The 27,718-nt window shown below is 39.0% G+C and overlaps 3 protein-coding genes across 4 annotated transcripts; 1 reads left to right on the top strand and 2 right to left on the bottom strand.

Moving 5' to 3' along the window:
* The first annotated feature begins 16,759 nt into the window (after positions 1 to 16,759).
* Positions 16,760 to 19,602, top strand: LOC9322145 (probable aquaporin PIP2-8). Of its 2 annotated transcripts, XR_002333292.1 has the most exons (5): positions 16,760 to 17,107; positions 17,338 to 17,633; positions 18,017 to 18,157; positions 18,255 to 18,528; positions 19,550 to 19,602. XR_002333292.1 is itself a non-coding variant. In XM_002883973.2 (4 exons), the coding sequence occupies exons 1-4, from the start codon at positions 16,828 to 16,830 to the stop codon at positions 18,372 to 18,374; spliced, it is 837 nt and encodes a 278-aa protein (XP_002884019.1). In that variant the 5' UTR covers positions 16,760 to 16,827; the 3' UTR covers positions 18,375 to 18,533. The 2 variants fall into 2 exon arrangements, 1 of the variants encoding a protein (XP_002884019.1); XM_002883973.2 differs by lacking the exon at positions 19,550 to 19,602 and having other exon boundaries at positions 18,255 to 18,533.
* Positions 19,603 to 20,060: 458 nt separating this feature from the next.
* On the bottom strand, positions 20,061 to 22,677 carry LOC9320087 (pre-mRNA-splicing factor syf2). Its single transcript, XM_021031827.1, has 6 exons — positions 22,568 to 22,677; positions 21,981 to 22,124; positions 21,134 to 21,330; positions 20,800 to 21,040; positions 20,546 to 20,682; positions 20,061 to 20,457 (listed from the first exon to the last, which is right to left on the bottom strand). The coding sequence occupies exons 2-6, from the start codon at positions 22,102 to 22,104 to the stop codon at positions 20,230 to 20,232; spliced, it is 927 nt and encodes a 308-aa protein (XP_020887486.1). The 5' UTR covers positions 22,105 to 22,124; positions 22,568 to 22,677; the 3' UTR covers positions 20,061 to 20,229.
* A 670-nt stretch (positions 22,678 to 23,347) lies between these two features.
* Positions 23,348 to 27,240, bottom strand: LOC9322146 (disease resistance protein RML1A). Its single transcript, XM_002886034.2, has 4 exons — positions 26,662 to 27,240; positions 25,499 to 26,591; positions 25,098 to 25,394; positions 23,348 to 24,992 (listed from the first exon to the last, which is right to left on the bottom strand). The coding sequence occupies exons 1-4, from the start codon at positions 27,126 to 27,128 to the stop codon at positions 23,553 to 23,555; spliced, it is 3,297 nt and encodes a 1,098-aa protein (XP_002886080.1). The 5' UTR covers positions 27,129 to 27,240; the 3' UTR covers positions 23,348 to 23,552.
* Between the last annotated feature and the right edge of the window lie 478 nt (positions 27,241 to 27,718).

Here is a 27,718-nt window from a genome sequence, read left to right on the forward strand (position 1 = left end):
TACCTTATTAGTATACTTATAGTATACCGAAACCAAAACCGAAACCGAAGCAAAAAGAATCGAATTCTTTTTCCACTTTTTAGATAGGTGGGAACTACACTATTACTCTTCAATTCTCCATTAAAAAAAAAGAATGATAGAACAAAAATGTTTTTCTTCAAAATTGTAGAGGAATGAGGAGGAACAAAATTAAAAAAAAATTGATTATTAATATTCTAATGATAATATTAATATTTCTATATACAAATATGTTCATATGTTTATTATATAAATAAACTGAAGAAAAAAAAATTCATCATAATTTTCACTCTAAATTAATGTTATGACTTTATTTTCTATTTGTATTACATAAAAAAACTTAAAAATATGTTTAAAAGTGAAATTTCTATTAATGTTTTTAAAATAGAGTATCAAATTTATATTATTATTATATTTTAAATTTAATTTAAATTAATATATTTGTTTATTTATTTATTTTAAAACTAGTTTGCTAAGTGGAGACCCAATCCCACCAATGTTGGTGATGCTCCCGTGGAGGCTTTAAGGAAAGCTTTTGTTGCAGCTCTGTCAGAGGCAGTTTTTCGTGGTGCTCAAAAAGGGATTGAGAATGAGAGAATTTCTGCTAGTCTTTTCCATGTTACTATCTGGACACAAAGGACCAAAGCTAAACTGATGCTTCGCCTACTACGCAATTCAAGATGTCAATATTCTGCAGTTACTCCTTTCAATAGGCCAAAGCTGTTAGCTTTGGCTTTCTCAAAGACAACAACTAGGTTAGCTGTGGCAAGGGTTACTAATGCGTATGTGAAGGCACTTGAAATCATTCCCGACTAGGGTCGAGAAATTGGAGAATGCTGGAGTGAAAGAATGTGAGGTGTATGCTCAATTAGGTTCCATACTTATTACAATACACATATAATCAAAGAGATTAATGGATTTGAGACCCACCGTGCTGTTACACGCAAACAATTTGATATTACAATACACACATAATCAAAGAGTATATCTTCGTGTTAATTCATACTTCAATAAAATATTAATTCAAAAATAATAACTAAAGTTATGATTTCATGCAAAATCTTACTTTTGCTGCCACGGTGGCAATACACAATTAAATTTTGATAATGTGCACGTCATGTACACTATTTAGATTTTAAATATCTTTGTTAGATTTACATTTATACATATATATATATATATATATATATATATATATATATATATATATAACATCACCATCTTAAAAGATATCACTAAATGAAACAGTGTATTCAATCATATATGTTAAATCAGTTTGAGTTTTAATGAATTTTAGATTATTAAGATGATTTTAGGTGAATTTCATATATTTATTTTGTTCCAAATAAAAACTGGTTCTAAAATTTCATATTGCTATTCCAATTCTGTAAGCCATGACCTGTCAAATTGGTTTTAACAACAATTATGTATTCACAATTATGTATTGATATGTGCAATTCAATATTAGTCTATTATGATGAGAAAATAAAAAAAAACAATTTAATAATAATAACAATTTCAATAAATGTCTTTTGCACTTGTGAACGGTTGTGTCATTTAATCGTAACTTTTCGTTGATTATTTACTAAAAATATATTTTACGATGGTGGTTTTATAATAGAGTTGCAATCCGAATAGACTGCGTTTTCATCGTAACTCGTTGAACAATTGCAAGATTTACTTTATTTCACACACAGTTGCAACTATTGGTTTAAACGGTTGTAACCGCTTGAACCATCGTAATATTTAGTTGATTTAACGAATAATTGCAACTTTTGGTTTACTTTGTAAATCGTTATAACATTTAATTATATACAATCGCGTCTATTTGTATAACTTTCATATATTATTATTTTTCATTACTAAAAATGTAATTTAAATCAATTATAATTGTTTAATTGAACCGTTGCAATATTTGGTTTATTTGACGAATTATTGCAATTTTTAGTTTTGTTTCATGAACTGTTGTAATCTGTAGTTTATTTGACGAACAATTACAACATTTGGTATATTTGACAAATTGTTGTAACTTTGGTATATTTGATGTCTACGGTCGCATTTATCTGTTAGAGTTCTTCATAAAGAAAATTTTAAGTTTTAGTTACTAAAATATATTTACATGAATATTTCTTGAATTTTTTTTTTTTTTTTTTTTTTTTTTTTTTTTGAACAAAGGAATATTTCTTGAAAATTTAAGACTCCGTTTGTATCCTTAGTTTTTGACCAATGTATATACGTACTTTTTGAGTAAATAAATACAAACCGAGTCTTAAATTTCTCAAGAAATAAAAAAACTAAGCATACAAACTGAGTCTTAAATTTCCAGTTCAGGATAGTCTCACATCGTAGAAAGCCCATTTTCTAGAATCCCTAATAAATCCCTCAAAAATCACCATAGCCTCTCCTTTTCTCCGTCGTCCGTTCCCTTATCCCCCACGGCCAAATTGTGATATAGGTTACGTGATGTACACGGTTGTGAAGCTTCCATTGCGGCTTGGTAGTGATAGCCCTCGAAACATAAAATGGACCCATTGCCCATGCCAAATATCACAGTGTAAATTTGGAGAGATGTGTGTAAATTTGCACATAAAGATTCTTGTGATGCGACAATCTTGTAGTTCTCTAGAAGCCAGTGTAAAATTGGTAAGATTTTTGCTTGTACCAACAAAATTTGTATCTTGCTTCATAATCTTTTCCTTCCATCAAATAGAAGTTTGAGTTTGGCTCCCCAATTTCTATTCTGCCAAGATTTTTACCAAACTAATGTAAACCATGAATGCTATATACAAAATATATATGTTTTGTCATGTTTCTCTCTTAAGGTTGATTTGCTCGTTGGAATGATTATGATAAATGAATGGTTAAATTTTTGTAAAGTTAATGCATCACTATTATTACACAAAAGTTAAAAAAAAATACTACCTAAATAATTATAATTTTAGATAGAATCCACAAATTATTTTATAGCTAAACTCTAACTATCGCTTGATCCCCAAGTTTCAAGTTTCTAGATACATGATGCTCTCACTTGGACCCATAAACTCCATGTCCAAATATCTGGTCCTTTCAGGGTTACTAAACCAGCATCTGGTATTCCTTTGATCTCAACCTTTTTCAAATCATTGATTTGCAGATCATAGTAGAGAAAGTAAAAAGGGAGAAATCAAGTTCTTTGGTACCAAGATGACCTTGCCTTTTATAGATGTACCTTTTGCTACCTATATATTATCAGTGACTAAATGCATGTGAGAGGGCTGCAAAACCAAAGTCTTCCTCGACCATTCCTTCTTCTTAGCATCTTCCACAACCCACAAATCCACCTTACCATTCACTAGGAGATAGGTGAAATCAAAAACAGCTACATTTTCACCATACTCTATTGGAACCACGCCTTTCTCATATCTAGGTAGTGTGTCTCCAGCATTGCGTGGTACTTGCAGTTGCATCATATTGAACTCTTCCGACCTGACGTCGAAACTAACAAGCATACAAGTATGTGAATCAGTCCAAGCCAAAAAAATACATATCAATGGAAAATAGAGGCATAGATAAAAATCTAGTTGAGTAATCTTATGGGAAAGACTTATGAATTGTGATTGAGAGTTTTGTTTATAGAGTTTGGAGGAGAAAGCATCATTGATAGAGGTACATAACATAACCAATTGATCTCTCTATTGTACATAGACTAAAGATTGAAGAAAGAAAAACAGATTTTGATCCTATAAACTCAAGTACTCAACCAAGAGGCCAAAAACAAAAACATTTAAAACTGACCAAATCAGATCGATTTTTCTATTTTCTTAAATCGTTTTTTTTTTTCTTTTTTTTTTTTTTTTTTTTTTTTTTTTTGATACGGTATATATTTTAGTATTCACTACTAAGTCCTTGTGTAGTTCAATCGACTTGTATCACGACTCTGTTTTAGAATTGCTTCATTTCATGGTAAAAAGATAAAAATTAACCATTAGAGATGGTCGTATTGCCTAGAAACCAATGTTTAAGTTCTTAATTAACTTTTGTAAAAAAACTTAGGGATCGGATCAAATGGCTGCAGCGGTTGGGACGGACAAATCCGTTTGTGAATTGGATTGCTTTTTATTTACCATTCATAAATTATGATCCTTAGTAGTGCGAATCAAGAATAATAGAAGTAATCCGTCGCATGCCAATTACAAACCCCTTTTACATAGAAATAAACTTGGTTCGCAACAAATGTTGTTCATCCCAAAAATAAAGTGGTTTAGTCCGTTAATAGTTTAGTTCGTTCCGCCCGCAACATCTATTCAAACCCTTAACATGTTGTAATATACAACGAGATAGTTGAAACTTATTACCCGTTAGCTTGTGTTCCCCTCCTCCCTTCCCAACCTTCCCAGCCTCCTTTATAGATGTGGAGGTCGGATTCACACACTCAAGTATTTTATTAAGTAGGAAAGATTATTCTTGAGGGACAAAAATGAATATGTAAAAACTTATAAATTGCTACGAAAATTGCTATAGTATTTCTTTCTTGAGAGGAAGATCCTCTTTACATGGCGATTGGCCTTTATATTTATACATAGAGAATCGACATTAAAATGAATAATTAAGTACAATTATTCCCTCTTAAATATGTCCGTTTTGATTCTTTTACTTTAATGCTCAATGTTTGAATTTGAGTTGACTCTGATCTTCATGGGCCTCGCCTTTTGGCCCAAGTGTCCTTGAACCGTCTTACCCGTGTCTTCTACACCGAACTCATGTCGAAGAGCAGTCACTTCGGACTCTCGAAGTGGTGATAACCACTTCGACCGTTCCTTCGGCTCACGGGTCCAATGGGCTTTATCCTTTATGGGCCATTATCTTGACTACGTGGCAATCTTTGGTTGGTCTCGGACTTCTGGTGCGGGATCCGACACCAACAATTAGCCCCCCAAGTTCTTCGAAGTGCTATTCCAATTCGGAGGACTTTAAATGCTCAAGTGGCCAAAGATTGCGCTCGAGAATCTTTCTGATTTCCCGCCGAAAATCTCATCACTCCTTTAATTTCGGCACTAGCCATTTTTAACCGAGTGACATCTGTCATCATTATGACTGTATATTGATTAATTACTATTAAAATGGGAAAAAACCTTCCCACTTCCCACACAACTTCCGAGGCGGTTTCATCATTAGCTTGAGGTAACTTCTTTTCACCATTACTCTCTTCTTTTACTTTTGTGCTTTAATCAAAACCTCTCTCTACTTTTCTTCACAAAACCTCTCTTCGCCGGATCTTGAATTTTTCATTTTTCTCCGATGACTTCCGATTATGAGAGACCTGAATCTCCTTCTTACGATGAGAGGCGCTCTAGTAATGATGAATGCACTCGTCTAACGATATTACCGGTCCTCATTACAAATCCACCTGCACTCTTCAGTCCCTTGAGCGATTAAAGGGGCTCTGTCAAATTCCTCCTGGAATCATAGCGGAGGCGCAAATAGCCGATCCTACGGAATCCCCGGAGAACCACCGTGTCGGCTACTTTTGTGTTTACGAAATTGACTTCAAGGGCTGCGGATTGACCTTCCCCCTTCCCGAAGCCCTAGTTCGATTCTTGGCGGCTCTCGAGATTGCTTTACCTCAATTAACCCCCAATCTCCTCCGAACCATCCTCGGGATTATAACCGTTGCGGCGGAGGCTGGCTACGTCATTGGAGTCCCCGAACTGAATGAACTCCTAAGCGTAAGGAGTTCATCAAAGAAAACTGGGTACTTCTCGGCGTATCCAAATGCCAATAGAAACGTCATCTCGCACCTCCCAAACAAGGATGAAAACTGGCACCATCCTTGGTTTCCGATTAAGAAAACTCCTGCTTCGATTGGGAATCTTTCCGATGTACTCCCATCGAAGTGGTCTGCGAAACCTGGTAGAGACTAGGTCGTATATTCCTTTATTGTTCATTATTATTTTTTACTGACCAAATTCGTTGTTTCATTTCGCAGCTCTCATCGCTTCAACTCTCCCGACTGAAGAATTTGTCAAGTTCTTCAAAACAATCCTTGAAGGGGAAACTCTTTGGAATTCTTTCACCCTCGATCGGTTTATTGAGGCCAACCGAAAACTCAGGATGAGTCCTCCCAATCTACTTCACCGTCTTCCGCCTCCTCCCTCAACTCAAGGCATGTCAGCTCGGGCCCTTACTGCCCAGCGTAAGAAACTCTCCAAGCCGATAGCAGAGGCTTGTGATGAAAACAAGGCGTTCCTCGCGGCCGCCATTGACAAAAAAGATTACAGCAGGACCCTGCTGGTTGATGATAACAGCTCCGAGGGAGCCAGATCCGTTGCTGCTTATAGGCTAACGCCTCGTCGCGAACGTCATGACGAACGTTCTCCTCGGAGAGAGCGGTCTCCTCGTCGTGATTCTCCTCGTCCTCCCCGAGACGATTTCAGCAACGAACCACTTAAGAATTTGGTTCGTAGGAAGAGCGACAAGTCGTCCCGTGATGACTCGTCTCCGCGAAGGGAGAAATCAAGGGCCCGGACTGATCGTTCACCTCGATCATCCCCTCCCACTGAACCAATGGGTCCTCCCCGACCTGTTGACATGTCTTCTTCTTCCCAGCCCGTCAGCGAAAAGACTGCTCGGAGTGCATCTCCTAAAAAGGGAGATTCTGAATCTCGAGATGCTTTCTCGAGGTTAAAGCCTGTTCTTGTCCCTCAAGTCAAATCGCTTTCAGGTTTGGTGACTTACACATACTTAAACATTTTTTGTCTCTATTAAGATTCCAATTTTTACAACTCTTTCTTCTTCGCAGCTATGGAGAAAGAAGGCAGCGTCTTCCGATGCTTCAAGACCCGATCGGGTTCGGTCTTGCCAGACTTCGACAAATGGCGCCCTGCGATTCGTGAACGCTATTTGCTTCACGCGCATCACTCATCTCGGGTTAGTTCCGTTTTTGTTTGTGTTTTTTTTTATTGCATTGCCATTCTGCGAACTGACTCGCCATCCCGGGTTTATGTACAATGCCAGGCTCACGGCGAACTTAACGACATGATCGAACATTACGAAGGGTTGGTCATCGGACGGGAGAAGGAGATTGACATGTGGAAGAAGAAATTTTCTGCTCTTGAGGCTGAACTCAGTTCTTCTACCGGCTCCAAGCACGATCTGGAGGACAAGATCGACAGTTTAACATCCGAGCTGGCGCAGGTAAAGGGGGAGCTGCAAGACTACTACGACCGGAATTACAAACTCCAGGACGAACTTTCTGGTGTTCAGGGTAGACTTCATAAATCTGAATCAACCGCCGATACCCTGAACAACCAACTTATCGAGCTTGACGCGAAGTACAAGGCACTAGCCAAGTTGCGTGATTCCGAGTTGGCAAGGTCGGCATCGAAGGCCAGAAAAGAGGTTAAGGGACGCGGGATGGAGTTGATCCAAGGGGCCATCCGCTTCATGCAGACCGAGAAGGCAAGGTCAGATTTGGAATCAGACATCAAGGAGCATGAGAGCAACCTGATTCTGTTGGATCAAATCCATGAAACAGATTTCTCCGAGGAGCAAGAAAGGACCGAACTGTCAACTAATCTTTCTGAAAAACGGAGTCGCTTGGCAGCTCTTCCCACTTCGACCTTCAACCCGCTTGACTTCGAGGAATTATTTACTGAATCACCTCCTATAAGTGAATCGGGTTTAGACTGGGCAGGTAACGCTTGGCTCCTGACGCTTACCACCCTTTTCTTACCTTACGTTTTTTTTTAAAAATTAACTGGAACCGTCCTTCCCAGGCTCAAGTGAGACGGAAGATGTCGTCCCACCCGAAATTCCTGTGAGACCGGAGGTCATCCTGGAGGATGGTTGTTCTGTAGAGAGCGGACCAAGAGCTCCATCCGACCAAGCACCAGTTAAGGAGGTGAATGAAACTTCGGTTGCTGAGCCGGGGTCCGAGGTGGATATCACTCCGTAGTGGCTGCGTCCACTTTAAATTGGGAATTGTCCCAATAATTTTAAGACTTAATTTCGAACTTGTTTTTGCCTAAGGAGGCTTTATTATTTCTTTTGAACAAGATATTTGCATGAGGAGGCTTTTAAACCTTTCTAGGTTATGACCCCAAGGGGGTTTGGTTAAAATTATATGCGGGTTTGCAAAGTCCGCTTTAAACCTTTTGTGGCCTTGTGGTTATGCTTTCGAGATTTTTAGGCTGATCAGACATTTCTCTTTAGAATGCGAGAACTGAGCTCGGCTTAAAAGCGAGTTCCCCACTTCGGGTTTAGTCAACTCGATAAATTTATTGGGCTTGGGCCCTAGAAACTTTTGTAGTTAATGCGACGGTTGCTCTTTCCCTTCTTATAAGTAAGGAAAACGGCTCGTCTTTAATGCAATAACTGCCTTTTCTCGATTTTCCAAAAATGGTTTAAACCACTCGGACACTCTAACATTATTGGATTTATGGTTCCAAGACAACCCCTAAATCATTATAAATAAAGGCTTACCTACCTCCAAGCTTTATTTAACTACGTTTTTAGAATCTTACTTGAGTAATATTGCGAGAATGGAAAACGAAAAAGTAGCCCCCGTTGATCCCGGCAGCCCACTCTTCTTGTCCGGCGACGGCTTTGAACCGGCCGGCGTTCTCTTCCCTCACGCCGTCTTTCACTTTCCTTCAAAGGAGAAGAAAGAGGCTTGCGATTTTATTGACAAGGTAAATATTTAAAGTTTTTGATTTAAAAACTTTTTGTTTCATCTTATTCACTCATCTTTATGCTAGGTTGCCGACAAGCACCGTCGCTTGTGTGAAGAGAGGCAGCGGCTGGGCCTCAAAAGGAAAACACTCGAGGCTCGCATTGCTCGGGTGGAGAGGAAGATACGGGCCTTGGAAAGTGATCCCTTTCAATGGGAATGGAGGAACTTTGACTCTGTCGCTGAGATCCCGAAGATGCTTCGGATGTATCTCCGCGCTAAAGGAGTCCCGGGTCCCGTGAACGCCCCCGTCTGCGCCGTTCCATCTGACAGCGAAGAAGAAGACGAAGAGGAAGCCAGCACCTGTCGGAAACGCGTTCGGGATCATCCCGAAGTGGATGCCAAGAACAAGGCGTCCACTTCGAAGACTAAACCGGCGATGAAGGAGCCTGTTCCTGAGCCTCTTCCATAAATGTTCTTTAACTTCTTCCCTTATTTTAAACTCGTAATGGGCTTCGGCCCCTTTTTATTTATGGAAACATTTGCAACTTTCCTTTCTTTTCAAATATTCTCGGAGATGCGTCTTTTAATGCAGGATCTGTTCGAGGGCATAAATCTCTCCGCGAATCACTCCATTCTTAGGATAGAATCCGTAGATTGCTAGGGATATGACGTTCCTATAAATTATAGTCTCAATTTCCCTTTACTCCTCACCATTCTTTTCATTTTAGTAGGTATGGAGTTCAATCTTCGCTGTTCAGAATCTATGCCCGACTTCTCCAGAATCGGAATGATAAACGAAGATGTTCCAAATGAGCCAAGCAGGCAGCCTCCTCCACTTCGCGGCTTCTTGAGATCTCAGATCCGAGCCCCATGTGCTTTGATCAGGGATCTCCCAATCAGAGACCAAGGAACAGCGACGGCGTTCATAGAGGCATTCGAGCTTCAACATCGGAAGCTTACGTTGGAAAAGAGGAGACTCCGGAAGAGGATTAACCGGATGCAACGCAGGCTTACTACGGTGTCAAGAGATCTTCACATCCTTGAATCTCACCCCGGAGAGTGGATTGAGCTTGGAATCTCTGACTTTGCTCGAATTCCGGACTGCATGATGCCAATCCTCGATCTTGCTGGTCAAGGAGTTGAAGTGTTATGCTCGTCAACAAGATTTTCATAGTCCGAAGTGTACGATGAGGGACATTCCGTCTTTTGAATAAACGTTCTATTTCCAATTTCTTGTATGTTCGCTTAGCCGAACCTTCTATTTGCTTCACTTGTTCGCACAGTCGAACCTTTTTTCCTTTAATAAAGAAATAAAACGAATTTTTATTAATAGCTGGACTCGTTTCCGAGCTGCCTACGTACCCATCTCGGGATCAAGCCACACCGTAGTTCATGTACATAAACAATGTATGTAGCTTTAAACATAAAACTTCTTTAGGTTGATCACATTCCAAGGTCGCTTGACTGGATTGTCTTCTAAGTCTTTCAACCTATAAACACCGTTCCGAACCACTTCGATAATAATGTAAGGTCCTTCCCAATTAATACCGAGTTTTCCGGCACCTTCTTCTTTTTTGTTGTCAAAGACGCGCCTTAATACATAATCTCCCACGAAGAACGGCCTACTTTTAACCTTAGAATTGTAATACCGGGCTGCTGCCTGCTGGTAATTCTGGATCTGAATTAGAGCTTGATCACGCCTTTCATTTATGGTATCTAGTGAATCATTAAGCATTGCTGAATTTTCTTCCTCATTTAACGGTGCTTCTGTTCGGCGAAGTCCGAGCACATTGAGTTCAGCTGGTACTACCGCCTCCATGCCATAAACCAAAGAGAATGGAGTTTCTCCTGTAGGTCACCTAGGGGTTGTACGATAGGCCCACAGGACGGGTTGGAGTTCCTCATACCATCCTCCCTTTAGATGACTTAATCGTTTCTTGAGATTGCTTAATATTGTCTTGTTCGCGGCTTCAGCTTGACCGTTTCCTTGCGGATATCGTGGAGTAGAATAACTAACTTTGATTCCCCAGTCCGCACAAAAGGCATCAAACTCGTGTGAAATGAATTGTGGTCCATTATCAGTGACTATTTCGTATGGAACTCCATGTCGACATATAATATTTTTCCAAATAAAGGTCTTCACCGCCGAATCCTTGATACCAACATACGCCTCAGCTTCAATCCATTTCGAAAAGTAGTCCGTAAGGACTAAAAGGTATTGTACACCTCGAGTTGATTTGTGCAATGGTCCAATGATGTCCATTGACCACCTCATAAACGGGTATGGGGAGGAAATGGAGGAGAATAATTCCGACGGTTGATGGATCAATGGTGCATGGAGTTGGCAGCGCTTGCATCTTTGGGCGAACTTAACACAATCTGTAATCATAGTGGGCCAATAATATCCCATTCTTTTAACTTTAAAAGCCATAGCCCTTCCTGATGAATGACTCCCACATAATCCTTCATGCACTTCGCTCATAACGATTTCGACTTCGGGCCCAAAAATGCATAATAGGTAAGGGTCACTTACACCTCGTCTATACAATGTGTCTTTTGACAGACAAAATTTCGCGCTAACGATTCTCATTTTTCTGGCTTGCCACTTATTCTTTGGGAGCTCGCCTGTCATAATGTAGTGTTTTATTGGCTCCCTCCAGTCAGCCCCCCAGTCTTTAGCCGGAATTTGGTCAACCTTGTGAAATACTCGTGGCTCTGGCTCGGGATGTTTGTTTGGTTCAAGAACATCCTCCTCGATTAACGGTTCGGTTTCTAATATTGTTTCTGGACTCACATCTTCAGCTAAGACAACGGGTTCCTTGTTAGATGTATTTGATCCCCTTGACTTCCTCCGTTTGTTGGGTGGCGGTTCGATCTCTAGTTCGCCACGGTCGCGTGCCGCTGCTCGAGACCTTGTAACGACGAGGGTTTCTTTGTTGTCTTGAATGCTTCGCTCCGAAATGCATTCCACTGGAATAACTCTTTTCAACTCAAGATCTGATGTTGACGCCAATGCGGCAAGTGCATCCGCAGTTGTATTCTCTCCCCGAGGTATGCGGATTAATTCGAATTTCGGGAAATTTTTAGATAAACCCTTCACCACTTCGAGGTACGCTTCCATTCTTGAATCTTTGGCTTCATAGTCTCCATTAAATTAGTTAACTACTAATTGCGAATCGCAATAAGCCAATATTTCTTTAGCTCCAACTCCTTGTGCTAATCGAAGTCCGGCAATCAGGGCTTCGTATTCTGCCTCGTTGTTGGAGGCATTGAATAACAACCGGAATGATTGTTCTAGAATTTCTGATGTTGGAGATTCCAACTTGATTCCCACTCCGGATCCTTGCTTTGTTGAAGACCCGTCTACATGTAATTTCCAAGTTTGGTTCTCCGGCTGCTCTATCGTTCCAGGTATTGGCAACTCGGTTAAGAAATCTGCTAAAACCTGAGCTTTCATACTGATCCGGCTTTTGAATTCTATATCGTACTCGCTTAACTCCACCGCCCATTTCGCCAAACGTCCGGACTGACTTGGACTATGAAGTATTAGTCGGAGTGGTTGGTTGGTTAATACTTCAACCGGATGGGATTGAAAATATGGGCGCAGCTTTCGGGCCGAAGTCACCACCGCGAGTGCGAGTTTTTCCATCATTGTGTATCTGGTTTCTGGATCCGTCATTGACTTGCTTACGTAGTAAATTGGTTTCTGCTCCCCACGGTCTTTCCGAACCAAGACTCCACTAACCGCGTGGTTTGAAACCGATACGTACAAATAAAGTTTTTCATCCACTTCCGGTTTGGACAGTATAGGCGGAGTGGTTAAGTATGCCTTAAGCTGCCCAAAAGCTTCTTCACACTTCTCATCCCAAAGGAATCCTTTGTTCCCTTTTAGAATTTGGTAGAAAGGTAACGACTTATCTGTTGATCTCGAGATAAAACGATTCAAAGCCGCAATCCGCCCAGTCAACCGTTGTACTTCTTTGAAGTTTCTTGGAGATAGCATGTTTAGAAAGGCGTTAATTTGATTTGGATTGGCTTCAATCCCTCTTTCTGTCACGATATAGCCAAGAAATTCTCCGGATGGGACTTCAAATGTGCACTTCGCCGGGTTCAGCTTCATTTGATATTTATTGAGAATATCAAAACATTCCTCTAAATGCTTAACGTGATCCTCTTTCTTTAATGATTTAACTAGCATATCATCTATGTAGACTTCCATTGTTTTCCCGAGATGATTATGGAACATTTTGTTAACCAACCGTTGATAAGTTGCTCCTGCATTTTTCAAACCAAAAGGCATTACCTTGTAACAATAGATACCTCTATCAGTAATAAATGACGTTTTTTCTTGGTCTTTGGGGTTCATCATTATTTGATTATAACCCGAGAAGGCATCCATGAATGTTAACAGCTCGTTCCCAGCGGTGGACTCTACAAGTCGATCTATATGTGGGAGTGGGAAACTATCTTTGGGGCATGCTTTATTGAGGTCTGTAAAATCGATGCAAACCCTATCCTTCCCATTCTTTTTCTTGACAACGACAGTGTTTGCTACCCATTCCGGATATTGCACTTCTCTTATGGACCCTATCTTCAAAAGTTTATCCACTTCGTCATTTACTATTTTTGCTCGCTCCACTCCAAGCTTTCTGCTTTTTTGTTTCACCGGTTTGAAGCTTGGATCCACGTTTAGTTCATGACAAATTATACTCGGATTTATGCCAGGCATGTCCGCTGCTGACCATGCAAATGATGTTTTGTTTTTCCTTAAGAGTTCGATCAAAGCTTCTTTTATTTGGCCAGTCAAAGTTGCCCCAATTCGAATTTTCCGGTCCGGCTTGTCTTCTTCCAACACCACTTCGATTACTACATCATCTTTCTTCTGCCCGCTAGGAAATTTTGTTCTTAGTCCCTCTTTTGCGGGCTTCGTTAATTGCTATTGAATCTTCATACGGTGGCTAGCTAGATAACACGTCCGTGAAGCTTCTTGATCTCCCCGAATTGTTTCCACTCCTCTTGACGTTGGAAATTTGATACATTGATGATATGTAGAGGGGACTGCTTTCATTTGATAAATCCAGGTAGTACCGAGGATGATGTTGTAAGCTGCGGGCTTATCGAAGACAACGAAGTCCACGATCTTTGATACTTTTTTGGCAAGGACCGGTAGCTTGATTGTCCCGAGAGACATGGCTGATTCACTTGTGAATGCAACTAATGGAGACGGAGGCCCCACTATATCCGCCCGACTAATTCCCATTCTTTCTAAAGTACTTAAAAAGATCAAATCGACCGAACTGCCTGTATCTATAAGGATCCTTGATACTTCGAAATTGGCAACGTCAAGGGTAATGACTAGAGCATCATCATGAGGTCTTTTGAGGTACCGCGTTTCTTCTTCATTAAATGATATTGATGCACCTTGAAAATCGACTTCTTCGCTTAAGCTTGCTTTGAGTAGGATATTTCGTCTATGTTTCTTGATGGAACTTATCGAATCTCCGCAAAATCTGGAACCTCCTAGAATAACATTGATCTTACCCTTAGAATTCCTTGGTTCTTCCTCGTTGGTTAACCTTGGTCTTTTAGAATTTTGATCTTTGGAACTTTCCTTTGCTTCGTGGTATTCCTTCACAAAATCTTTTATATCGAATTTGGAAAGATCTCCACTAGCCCAAAGCTCTGCGAGGTGCCTTTTAAGAACGCTGCAATCCTTGGTTAAATGTCCGGTTACTTTATGAATGTCGCAATATAGACTTTCATCACGGACCCAAGTGTTTGATCTTCCTTTCCCTTGGAATTGCTTTCCGACGGTACTGTTGAAGGGTTGCGACCCAAATTTCCTTGGTCCTTTGCTCTCCCTAGGCTCGAACTTCTTGGTAGGGACGGTGATTGCCGGCTTTTCTTGCTTATTTCTTTTGGCAAAACTTTCTTTTTCGTCCTCTACCTCCATCCAGTTGTTCGCGCGGAAGAGTGCATCCTGAATTGTGTCTAGTTTATGAAGTATTAAGTCTTCTTTAAACCTTGAATGATGTCGCAATCCTTTTCGTAGGGCAGATAAAGCTGATTGCTGCGAGATTCTTGGGAGCTTTGATAGCACTCCTTTGAACTTGGTGATGAAAACTCGAAGTGACTCACTTGACCCTTGCGATAAGTTCCAAAGATCGGCATCCGAAACGCTTTTATCCATAAGGATGAAATATTGCTTTAAGAATACGGCTGATAGTTCGTCGAAATTGCTGATCGAACCCGGCTCTAATTGGGTGAACCACATTAGAGCTTGGCCACATAGATTCTCCGAAAAAAGCTTGCAGTAACCTGCGTCCTCATCAGCTTCATCCAATTCGACTCTTCCAGCAGCGATCAGAAAAGCTGCGAGATAGCTTTTTGGATCCTCCAATCCGCTGTAAGGGTCCAACTTGAGTTTCCGGGAATCCTTGATCCTCAAACTTGCAATTCGCGAGATGAAAGGTGTTCGCCTAGCTTCTTCAATGACTCGATTGATGTCTGGCTCCGAGCTTGTAGCTTGATGAAATTTTGATTTCATTTCTTTTAATTCCTGGCTAACCTTCCTCATGGTCTCGAACTGGTCGAGGTTCTCCTGCTCGTACTGAGCTGCGAGTTGTTCTTCATCTCCGAGCTGTGCCTCTTCTTCCAACGTCTGCGCTACATTATTAGTAGCACCGGGAGTTGTTTGTCCGCTGGTTTTATTTCGCGCAGCGGAGCTTGGCGAGTTGAATATCCCTCTTCGGATTCCCACAAGGTTTCCTGCACTTAAAGAGCGAACACGAGTTTGTATAGTATTGACGTTTTGACTAAGAGATACATGGGATGTTTGCAACGTATCGACGGCCTTTTCCACATCCGAGAACTTTTGTGATATGTCCGACATGGTTTGCTGCATAGCTTTGAGGGTTTCGGCCAATGATGTCTCAACGGCGTCTCCTCCGGACATTGTTGCTTATCTCGGAAGTGTGATAAAGAAAAAATCTGACCACTCAAGAACCTTCTATACCCACAGGCGGCGCCAAAATGTGGAGGTCGGATTCACACACTCAAGTATTTTATTAAGTAGGAAAGATTATTCTTGAGGGACAAAAATGAATATGTAAAAACTTATAAATTGCTACGAAAATTGCTATAGTATTTCTTTCTTGAGAGGAAGATCCTCTTTACATGGCGATTGGCCTTTATATTTATACATAGAGAATCGACATTAAAATGAATAATTAAGTACAATTATTCCCTCTTAAATGTGTCCGTTTTGATTCTTTTACTTTAATGCTCAATGTTTGAATTTGAGTTGACTTTGATCTTCATGGGCCTCGCCTTTTGGCCCAAGTGTCCTTGAACCGTCTTACCCGTGTCTTCTACACCGAACTCATGTCGAAGAGCAGTCACTTCGGACTCTCGAAGTGGTGATAACCACTTCGACCGTTCCTTCGGCTCACGGGTCTAATGGGCTTTATCCTTTATGGGCCATTATCTTGACTACGTGGAAATCTTTGGTTGGTCTCGGACTTCTGGTGCGGGATCCGACACCAACAATAGATAGATCGGGAAGTGCCTTAACTACGAAATTCCAAAGAAAAGAAAAAGAAAAAATAGGGAAAAGACAAAAATATAACCGTTGGTGATTAGTTGGATGACAGGCTGACATAGAAGCCAACAAATCTCACTCTCACATGGTCCAAGGCTTCTTTGTCCCACCATTTTGTATTCTCAATCTCCTTTACTTTATTTATTCATTACACCAAAGCTCCAATACAACATGACATTTGTTTTATCTTCATGATATATTTATCTTAACTAATGCTACATTACATATTTAGATATTATTCTATTTCATTCATTGGTTATTATTTTGTACAACTAGTATTGACAACTATTTTTGAGAATGTATGATTGTATTTCACAAAATTGAGAGTATTACAAATACATGAGTTGAGTTACATTTCTAACAACCTGGATATTGTGGTACGGTATGACTGGCTTTTTAGGTTTTGTTGGTCTCCATTTGATTATAAAACAAAATGTATTTATTACCTATATTCCAAAAGTACCCTTCTCTTGTTATAAAGCAACACAAAAGAGCAAGAAAATCTCCATAACAAGAGAGAGAAACCAATCTTTTCAGTGAGTGAGCTAAGATAAGAAAAATGTCAAAAGAAGTGAGTGAAGAAGGAAGACATGGCAAAGACTACGTTGATCCACCTCCAGCTCCACTCCTAGACATGGCTGAGATTAAGCTCTGGTCTTTCTACAGAGCTATCATCGCAGAGTTCATCGCCACTCTCCTCTTCCTCTACGTGACCGTAGCTACAGTCATTGGCCACAAGAACCAAAACGGTCCTTGTGACGGTGTTGGTTTACTCGGCATTGCATGGGCCTTTGGTGGCATGATCTTTGTCCTCGTTTATTGCACCGCCGGTATCTCCGGTAAATATTTCCACAAAACCACAAAAACTTCCCTAAACCTAACTATTCAAGATCTTAAAAGATGAAGTTGTTAGCACTGATACACTTCTAATACAATGATACAATTTATTTTTTGGTTAAAAACAGTGTTAAATTTCTTTACCAAGGTGGTAGAATATTTCAAGAAAACTTGCCCTAAAATTACTAAATCCTTAATCTTCAAGATACTAAAATATGTTGGTTTTATGCAGGAGGTCATATTAATCCAGCAGTGACATTTGGTCTGTTCTTGGCTCGTAAAGTGTCGCTCCCTAGAGCAGTTGCTTACATGGTGGCTCAGTGTCTTGGAGCCATTTGTGGAGTTGGACTCGTTAAAGCCTTTATGATGACTCCATACAAACGTCTAGGTGGTGGAGCTAACACCGTAGCTGATGATTATAGCACCGGAACTGCTCTTGGTGCTGAGATTATTGGCACATTTGTCTTGGTCTACACTGTCTTCTCTGCCACTGACCCCAAAAGAAGCGCGCGTGACTCTCACGTCCCGGTTAGTAGAACATTTTTGTCTAATTTATTCTAAAGTTGAATTCTTTCGAATGTTATCTCATGGTTTCATAATGGGTTTATGTAATTTCTAACAAAGTAGAATTCTTTTTATTCTTTTTCATATGTTTCATAATGGGTTTGTATAAAAGTTTAAATCTTTGAACAATTTTTTGGTATTCAAATGGTTTTGTGTAATTTCGAATAAAGTTGAATTCTTTTGACTACTTTTTGTAGGTTTCAAAATGGGTTTATGTAATTTTTAAAAGAGTTTTCTGCATGAGTTTCTACAATATTTAATTCTTTGGAGTATTTTTCATATGTTTTCACATGGGTTTGTGTAATTTCTATAAAAGTTACATCTTTTGAATGTCTTAATGTTTATAGGTTTTGGCTCCGTTACCTATTGGGTTTGCTGTGTTTATGGTGCATTTGGCTACTATCCCCATCACTGGAACTGGAATTAATCCAGCTAGAAGCTTTGGTGCTGCTGTTATCTACAACAATGAGAAAGCTTGGGACGACCATGTAAGTATAATAATCTCTCATAACAATCAATTTTATTAGTTTTTTTTTTTTGTTCAATAATTATTAATTAAGTTTTGGGTTAATGGATTTGAAATAGTGGATCTTTTGGGTTGGACCGTTCTTGGGAGCATTGGCAGCAGCAGCATACCATCAATACATCTTGAGAGCTGCAGCAATCAAAGCCTTGGCTTCATTCCGCAGCAACCCAACCAATTGATGATGCATGAGCTTATTAACAATTTGAGCTCTGTTTTGTGTGCTTAGTGAGAGATATTTGTGTGTTTTAATTTGGTGTTATCGGATTTATTCATTTTCAATAGTTTAGTTTGGTTTAATTCATCTTTGTACCGTTGCTTTCTTTCATGTAGGACATCTTTTTTTTTTGTCATCCGAAATTAATTAAAATTCAAAAGAATCATTCCTGAGGAATGTTGTTTACATATGTGATATGTTGCGGTTCTGTACGAACTTTTCGTGCCAGATTATCCGCTTTTACATTAGCGCTACAAGAAATTAAAGATAAAGAAAAGGAAGAGAATTCTTCCTTGTCACTCTGAAATTCCTCCAAATACACTGAAAACGCCGGCCATTCGGTTGGAGAAGACACCATCTTCACCAGGTCAAAACAGTCTGTAAAGAACGCTACCTCTTGATTATCTGCACCAATCATACACTTCATCGCCCAGAGAAGGGCCTCGGCTTCTGTATGTAGGGGAGATAGACTTCTACGGAGGTTGGCAGCTCACATGGTTGGCGGTTCTCCACTTGATGATGTACAGAACCATCCTGTACCGGAGAACTTATCACTTCCTTTCCATGATCCATCCAGAAAACAACGGTACCCCGAATAAGTCGAATCAAGTGAAGCATCCCTCACTCGAGATCGAGTTACCAAATCCACAGAACCCTGATTTTCGTTAATAAGCTCGATTTGAGCTGCATGCCACAATTGTGCCTCTTTTTCCGCTAACCGTAATACCTCTAGTGGATCATTGTCTATATTTTCAAATATTTTTTCATTCCTTGCTTTCCAAATATACCAAATAATCCATGGAAAAACTGAGCAATCAAATTCTGAAGGTATTCTCCAAAATAAATGATCCAAGTTCGCAAAAATAGATTGTGTGGGAAAAAACCTCATACCCGTGGGAATCTGTGAAAGCGCCCAAATCTGTCGTGCCGAGTGGCACTGGAAGAGTGTGTGATTAATCGTTTCCTCTAGTGCACCACATCTGGCACAACCTGTATCACAGTCAATTCCTCGTTTCCGCAAATTTTCCGTAACCGGTATACAACCCGTTAAAATTTGCCACAAAAAATGGCGTATCTTAGGTGGACACTGCACTTGCCAAGTATGTGCTTTTAGCGGTTTGATGTCTGCTCCTATAGGACATCTTATGATTTACTTTTATATTACAGTCCGAATTAAAACATTTGTTAAAACTTTATATGAACCCACATGCATGTTCTTTAAAAACATTCCTTGGTGTTTTTGTCTTATGGTACTTGATTCTTCTTATCCGGTGGTCGGATCATAAACTACTCACAGATTGACACATGTTCCTTAGTTAGAAGTAATAATAGACTAATAGCTTAAGCCTTGGGGCATGGAATAAGGATGGAGTTTAGCAATAAACATTGTCACGTCTCGTCTTTTTAGAATTGTAGAGACAGAGAAGTGTGTGGTCCTTTTGATAAAGAGGTCAAAAATTTCGAAAAGGGCTCGAAAGCAGACGGACATGGAGGAGAAAAAGATAAAGGACCACCACACTAAATGGTCCCACGCTTCCATTTTTCACACCCTTCACAATGTAACCGTTAGTATATGCTTGGTTTGATTTGGCTTGGTTTTGTTTGGTTTGGTTAAGATAGACCAGTTTCACATTTGTCTAGCTAGAGAATTTACTGGTACAGAAATTTGTTTGGACTTAAGGTGGCTAAAGAAAAGTTCATTCTACAACTTAGTTCTCTCAAGGATAAATTTAAGGACAATTAAGCAGACAACAGCATATAAGTTTACTTTCCGAACCAGAAATCCATTCTCTTGTTTCCAACATGTGAGCTCAAGTAGTTTAGTCGGGTAATGCAGTTCCTCGTTCCAAGTTGTTTTTGATCTCCAGCGTGTATTTCCCAAATGCACGCTCGATTTTCTTGTTGAAATGCTCGTTTCTGTCGTTGATGGAATCAATATCCTTCTCTTCCCTGAACTTTCTCCTCCTGCTAAACTCTTGTCGCTTTTGCTCTCTGTCTAAGAGCTCTTTTGCCATCTTATCTATCTTATCTTGCGAAGTTTTTGGAGCCTGCAAAAGTTTAACAAAGGATTGAGCTTTTCTATGACTCTTTACTTAGATTTGAGTCTCCAATTGACCAAAACGGTAAATCACAAACCTTCCCATATTGCAAGCTTGAGGCCTCACGGTAAAACTCTGGATCAGCTGCTCTCATTCTGTTATACTCCTCTAGATCAACCTGAATGTTCTTTGTCCGTTTCTTATATGCGTTGTATAATGTCTTCTGGTTAAAGACTGAAGACAAAGACAACATTTCACAACATTAGCCTCCCAATAATTGAGTTATCATCGACGTGAAACATAACAAATGATAAGAGAGCAGAGTAACAATTCAGTAAGAATTCCACGTACCATCCCAACCAGCAGGCGTAGGTTCCTTTTCCCATTTTTTGTATTTTGTTTCTGCTGTTTCTTGAGTATCGAGCATATAAGCCTTTGTCATATCTAAACCATTAGCATCGAGAAGTTTCCCAATCTTTTTCTTCCTCCCCTCCAACCATTTCTGTTTTGAGATTCCTTTTGTCTCTGTTGGTGCTTCCATTTTCTTCTTTTCACTCCCGACATCCGTCTGATTGGATTTTCTTGCTTCATTCTGAAAAGAAAGCGTTATGGAAGAATTACTAATGATATAAACCGATCTTTGGATTTTTTAAAGAATTACTAATGACTGTACAAAAAGACTTACCATCTTAAGTCTCAACTCAAACAACTTCTTCTGCCTCCCTGTAAGTTGAGTCACGTCTACTTGAGGTTCTTGGTTATCCTCTTCCTCCTCTTCTTCTTCTGAACTATCTTCCTCTATTCGTTTATCATCGAGTGGCTCCCTCGTCTGCTCGTGAACTTTAGCATTAGGATAACCACGCCCATCACCAGTAGCTAATCCTTTTGGCACATGAAAAAGAGAAACAAGTCTCAGAATAGCAATTCACACTCGCTTCTTATCAAAACTACATGAATTTTTCATCTGACAGGACAGCACAATGACAAGTAACATGTCTCCATCCATGTCTACACAGAGTGGGTGCATCACAAAATTGAAACTAAGTCTCAATGTGGCATCACCAGGAGCTTTATGTAAAAATTTCCACACAACTCTAACAATAAACCTCAAAAAAGCTACTGGTACGCTTACGCATCAAAATCATAAACTATAATCACGAGAAACAAATCCATACAGATGATACATACACCACGAACAGCTAAGCTACGGAATCGAAAAAGAACACAAACCAGTATTCTGCATCTCTAATCTGGCCTTTGCAGCAATTTTCATCAAGCAATAACTACTCCTTCACTAATTTTTAAATAGTGAGTGTATCACAGAATCGAAACTCAGTAACATTGTAGCATCACTAGAAACTTAATGTGCAAATTCACAAACAGCTCTCTAAGCGAACAACCTAAAAAGTAGCAAATAATCATTAAAACTCAATCAGCTACTACTACACATCAAAATTATAGACCATGCGAAACAACATAGACGATAGAAACATCAATTGCAGGTAGCGACAGAATAGAAAAAGAACACAAACCAGAATTCTGCTTCTCGAATCTGGCCTTTGCTTCAGCGATTTTCTTAAAGCAATACTCAACACACTCGTGATAAGGATTTGAAGCGTTGATACAGTCCGGATGCACTCTTCTCTCAGTAACCATACTTCCAAGCGATACGATAACTGCAAAATAAACCAACAGAAACACAAATAAAGTTATCCAATACAGCACTGAAGAATAATAACAAAAGACGCATAAGTTGATATTACATCCCAAAACTATAATAACAATAAAATCAAACATTAAGATGATGAAAATAAAAATCTTAACTGGGTTCAATGATAAACACCTAATTCGATGCAAATTTGAAGCTAAACTATATAACACAGCCACCTTATGACAACAAAATTCACACTATAAGTTGATGCAAACAAGAACTTAACTGGATTCAACGAAAATTTCCTAATTTGATGCAAATTCACTTCAACATTAAAGCTAATCTGTTCAAACCCTAAACCAGGAGGGGGAAATTGTAAGAATCATAACCTAATCGATGAAACAATTAAAACCCTAGAATACAGAGAAGAAAAAAACACTGTGACTGAAATCGAATCAAGAAACCAACCTGTGGAGAAACAATTCGGAGGAATCTGCAAGTATGAGAAGAACACCAGATATTTCGCGGACGATAATTTTTTTTTTTTCTCCACTGAGGAGAAAAAAATATTGGAAAATAAAAATAATTATAAGACTGATAATTTGGTGGGCTATAGATGGGCCTCTTAACTTTGAATTGGGCCAACAAAAATTTTAAGGAAGTATGACATTAATGCTAGCAAAAGTAAAACAATCTGATAATTAGTCTTTGAAAAAAAAAAATATTAAATAGTTAATATTAATTTTATTTATAAATTTCTTTACATAAGAAAATATAAATATTTATTTCAAAGTATATTTCGTTCGTGCTGGATAATTTTAAAATGCATTTTTAGTTATACTATTATTAATAACAGGAAGAATTTTTTTTAATAAATTTCATGTTCGCATAAGTAAAAAAATTATAGTATTGGTATCTCTATATGGAATTTAAAAAAAATAGTCTTAATATGCTCAAATATGTTTTTCTAGGGTGCTAGAAAAAAAACTAACATTTTTGTATTTTTTATGATTATATCCTTCTAAATCCATATAACGGCATTCTCACTCCTACAATTTTTAAAAAACTAGCTAGCACACTTATCTTTTCCAATCATTTTTTTCAAATGTTAGTGTAATATTTGTCTATATATATACACGAAAATGTTTATAGAAACAGTAACTATATTCACGTGGTAAATTCGAAAATGTTTATAACAAATATAAATATTAGATAGTTGACAAAAAAATAAATTTATTAGATAGAAAATATAATTAAATTCGAAATATATAAACTAAATTCAGGTAAAAAGCGTAGATAAAATCCTCGTACAATAACAAAGTGAAAGACATTATTATTTGAATACAATTTAACAAAAAATACAAAAGAAAAGTGAAAGACATTAAAAATAGAATGGGTTCGATCGCGATTACATTTAATTAGGACCATTGCCAAATGACCCACCACCACATTATCATTCTTTCCTAATGCTGTATTCGTGAAGAGCTCCTCGATCTATGCAATCTGTCGTTTCCTTACCCAACACAAGCTTTCCGATGTTCCTCACAATTTTGGATAGATCAAAGCAGATGAAGAACCAACTCCAACAATCTATAGGTTTCTTCTTTCCTTCAATATAGCTCACTATATGATCATTGTTGTTGTCTTCAGAGTCGTGGAGTTCAATAATTCTATCTCTTGGCAAACCAAATTTCCGGGGATCTTTTAGTAAATAACCAATCATTTTTTTCTGTTTCCTTTTACGTAAGCTAGTTTTAAAAATTTTGGCATGTGACTTGAGCCCCCTAGAGACGGTCTTGCTGCTTCTCTCCGGTTCATTCGTCAAGATTCGTACACCACATTCAAGAATCTTGAAGTTATCAAATGGATTCGAGTCGTCGATGCAGAATTCAAACAATGCCTCGCTGCTGCTAACTTCAGACACGCTGCCATGAAATATACACAGATGTTCGGTTCGAATTCTGGTAGATTCACTTGGGTGTTCTACGCAAATAACTTTATTGTAACTGCCTACGATACACCGTATATCAGTGTGTTCACTTGGATGATGTTGCTGGTTAGGTGAAATCACGACGCAAGCCTTAAACTTGAAGGATACAGAAGAAGAAAGACGAATGGTCAAGGAATTACCTGTAGTTCTATGATTGAACTCATTAGGCATTACTCTTCCCGGTAAGCATGAAAACCCGTCAAGAAATTGAGTCGCGCATCGTTGGATGATTAGTCTCCTTGATTCTTCATCAAGTTTGAAGCAGTTGGTGAAATTGAGTCTCGCACTTGGAGTGTTTAAAGGGTAAGTTACTATCTCCAGTGATTCACAATCTAAAGCCACTAAGAGTCCGAGCGACATAGGGAGCTCTGGCAATGATGTGAGTTTTCTGCAGCCGGCTACATCAAGAGATTTTAGCCCATGAAAACCTTTGATGCAATCTGGAATCGTCTCAATATCAGTATAGCTTAGAGTTAGCAGCTCTACCCTCTCAGGGAAATGTGTTAAGCTCTTAAGACTTCCATTGTCTTTTATACAAAAATCCGAAAGACGTGACCAATGGCTGATTGATGCAGGCACGTCTTCTACCGATGTGCCGCGTAGAAGGAGTCTCTCAATATTCGTAGAAAAATCTGGAAATGTTTTCAATCGTGAGCACCCAGTCATGGTGATATGCTCAAGAGATGCCAAGTTGATGTGAGTTGGTATGACTTCTAGACTTATGCAGTTACTCATCACTAAGTTCTCTAGTTTATGAAGATTCCCAATAGACGTTGGAAGCTCTACCAAAGCCATGCAATCACCTAGTTCCAGTCTCTCTAGGTTTGTAGCATTTGAAAGATCTGGGAGTTCTTTCAAATGAACTGACCTTGACAAATCCATCTTCTTGAGATTTCTCAACAGCTGAATGTCAAATCATACAAGAGAGGAGGAACATCAGAATTTCAATAGTATTATTTTATATTTTGCTATTCAACTGCTGATAAAATGAAAACACAAAAAACTAACCTGAGTTCCTTCCCACAGCTTTTCGAGCTGGCTATCTTTCATATTGAGTTCGACAAGATTTTCCAGGCAAAATCCAAGAGGAAGACTCTTGCTCGGATATGCCTCCCAATGTAGTAACCTTAGGCGAGGTGGAAACTTCATGTCATCTGGTATATGCATTATATCATTCCCATCATGTCTTGTCTTGTAAACACTTAGGAATCGAAGATTACACATTCTTCTAAGAGCTCTATTGCTTAAAATCACTTCGCTAATTCCTGATGTATCAAATGATATGCCAGACACAACTCCAGTACCCTAAAATCATGTTTTCAATATAAAGAAACTGTTAGCAAAATAGATTTTTTTTTGAAAGTGTAAAGATTTCTTTAGAAATAACCAAATCCTAAGAAATAACTTACTTTATCATTTTCAAGGACATGACAAATCTCTTGAGCATTAGTTAAGATCAGGCGTTTCCAAGGCTCTTGTCTGTTAATGGCTTGTTTGCCCACTTGTTGTAGCAACTTGTGCATTCTTATTTCCCCATTGGTAGATACATATATGAGAGATTTGTTTACCATGATTTTCAACCCGTGCGCGATATCCAAGTTATCGTCAGCAAGCATGGCTTTCACAAGATCAACATCTTTATTGTTGAAGAAGACTGCAATGTGGAGAAACAGAGATTGCTCATTCTCATGTAAACTTTCATAGCCGACTCTTAGTACTTCTTCGATATCTCGATCAATAATAGTTTCTAGCCTGCGTATCACAGATACCCATTCGTCCTCATTCTTCCCATGTAAAGATGAACCAACCACACGTAGACCCAAAGGGAGGTTACCACAAAGCCATGTTACGTTTTTGGCTAGATATTTAAAACCGCGACGTGGAGAGCTTTGTTTAAAAGCATATCTACATAAGATCTCAATAGCTTTTTCGTCAGAAGGAAAGCCCACATGGTACGTATTGTCGATACCATGTCGCTGCAAAATCTCTTTGTTTTCTGTTGTCACAATAACCCTACTTCCAGGACCAAACCAAGTGGTGTCATTAGCCAAAGCCTCTAATTGTTTTACATCATTCACATCATCAAGAACGATAAGCACTTTCATGTCGAATAGCCTCTCTTTTACCGCTCCTAAATGGCTTATCCTCATCCCATCTAGTTTCAAAATCTTTGAAAGAAGGTGTTCTTGTAAACGCAACTTCAAACCATACTCATCAAGACCAATGGAATAGCTTCCACTAAGATTTTCCACAAAACAAGTAAGCTGAAACTTATTAAAGATTAGACTATGCAAAGCTCTCGCAATAGTTGTCTTACCAATACCTGCAGGACCAAATATTCCAACAACCTTAACTCCATCATAATCAACGTCTAGCAAAAGCTCAATTTCTTTCAAATGAGCTTCCATTCCCACCATGCCATCAAAATCACTAGACGGTGTCGCATTCAGTTTTTCTGATACATCTCTCGCAATTTTCTCGATCATTTCCGCTTCATTGTCCCTAACAAAAGAGAAACATAAATATTGTTTCCATCAAAGCATAGAGGTAACATATTTCACAAAACACAAACCAGTTAAGGAAGTGCTCTCCGGCTATGTTTCCGACATCATTCAAAGCTTGGCTCCAATTTCGCCTCTCTTCCTTTGTTCTACGAGCACAAGTTTTATTGAAAACGGTCCCGAATTCACCGGTTTGTTTGCGGACATCAGATGGATCTACTCCGTAGAAGACAGTCATCACTATCTGCCCAATATCTTCCCTGCATTTCAAAATCTCCAAGAGCTCATCCAAACACCAAGTAGAAGAAGCATAGTTCTTGGAGAGAATCACGATCGAGATCCTCGATTCTCTAATCCCTTGCGTGAGTGAAGGAGCGATGGTTTGACTTCTCACGATCTTTTGATCATCGAACATTGTAATCCCATTGGAGATGAACTGTTTGCGAAAATGACTCAGAAAGCTTTTACGGACGTCTGGTCCGTGGAAGCTCGCAAAGACGCGGTATGTCCAGGTGCGAGAAGATGAAGAAGAAGCCATGAGATAGAGAGCAGAGAGAAAAGTTGGAGCTCAGATGTACAAAAATGGAGAAAATGGAAATGGCGTATTCATTCACCGTTGACGTTTGAGAAAGAGCGATGAAGTTAGTTTCTTTGCTTTTTCAATGATTCGTAACATGTGAATTTTCAATTTTTATTAGGAGGCAACTAGGCATGGGCAATCGGTTTAAACGGTTCGGTTCGGTTTGGAAATTTGGTAATTTGGGTTCTTCGGTTTGAGGAAATAAATTCCAAATTGAAACAAATTAAATTTCGGTTCAGTTCGGTTTGGAGAAAATAATTCTGAATTGAAAGCGAAGTTCGGTTTATAACAAAAATTTAATTTCGGTTCATTTTTGGTAATTTCGATATATAATCCACAGAGAACCAGGATTGCTCTATACACTAGTAAGATCAAAGTCATGGTTCTATTAGTAGTTGCCGCTATTACAATAACATGTTGATACTATTGAAAGAATCTTATATGTTGTATTCAAGTCACTTCCGGCAAATTTCAACCAATTTATCAGATGGATGGCTGAGATTCGAAGAACAGAGGATGTAAACCAAAATATTAGAGTTATCCAACAC

Source organism: Arabidopsis lyrata (assembly GCF_000004255.2).
Source record: "Arabidopsis lyrata subsp. lyrata unplaced genomic scaffold ARALYscaffold_3, whole genome shotgun sequence".
NCBI classification, from domain to species: domain Eukaryota; kingdom Viridiplantae; phylum Streptophyta; class Magnoliopsida; order Brassicales; family Brassicaceae; genus Arabidopsis; species Arabidopsis lyrata.

Coding starts and splice junctions, on each gene's coding strand:
- LOC9322145 (XM_002883973.2), top strand. CDS start 16,828: ATGTCAAAAGAAGTGAGTGAAGAAGGAAGACATGGCAAAGACTACGTT. Junction 17,108..17,337: donor TTGCACCGCCGGTATCTCCG/GTAAATATTTCC, acceptor GGTTTTATGCAG/GAGGTCATATTAATCCAGCA. Junction 17,634..18,016: donor CGCGTGACTCTCACGTCCCG/GTTAGTAGAACA, acceptor TAATGTTTATAG/GTTTTGGCTCCGTTACCTAT.
- LOC9322146 (XM_002886034.2), bottom strand. CDS start 27,128: ATGGCTTCTTCTTCATCTTCTCGCACCTGGACATACCGCGTCTTTGCG. Junction 26,592..26,661: donor GGAGAGCACTTCCTTAACTG/GTTTGTGTTTTG, acceptor CTCTTTTGTTAG/GGACAATGAAGCGGAAATGA. Junction 24,993..25,097: donor AGCTGTGGGAAGGAACTCAG/GTTAGTTTTTTG, acceptor TTTGACATTCAG/CTGTTGAGAAATCTCAAGAA.
- LOC9320087 (XM_021031827.1), bottom strand. CDS start 22,104: ATGGTTACTGAGAGAAGAGTGCATCCGGACTGTATCAACGCTTCAAAT. Junction 20,683..20,799: donor TACGCCTGCTGGTTGGGATG/GTACGTGGAATT, acceptor CTTTGTCTTCAG/TCTTTAACCAGAAGACATTA. Junction 20,458..20,545: donor CAAGCTTGCAATATGGGAAG/GTTTGTGATTTA, acceptor AAACTTTTGCAG/GCTCCAAAAACTTCGCAAGA.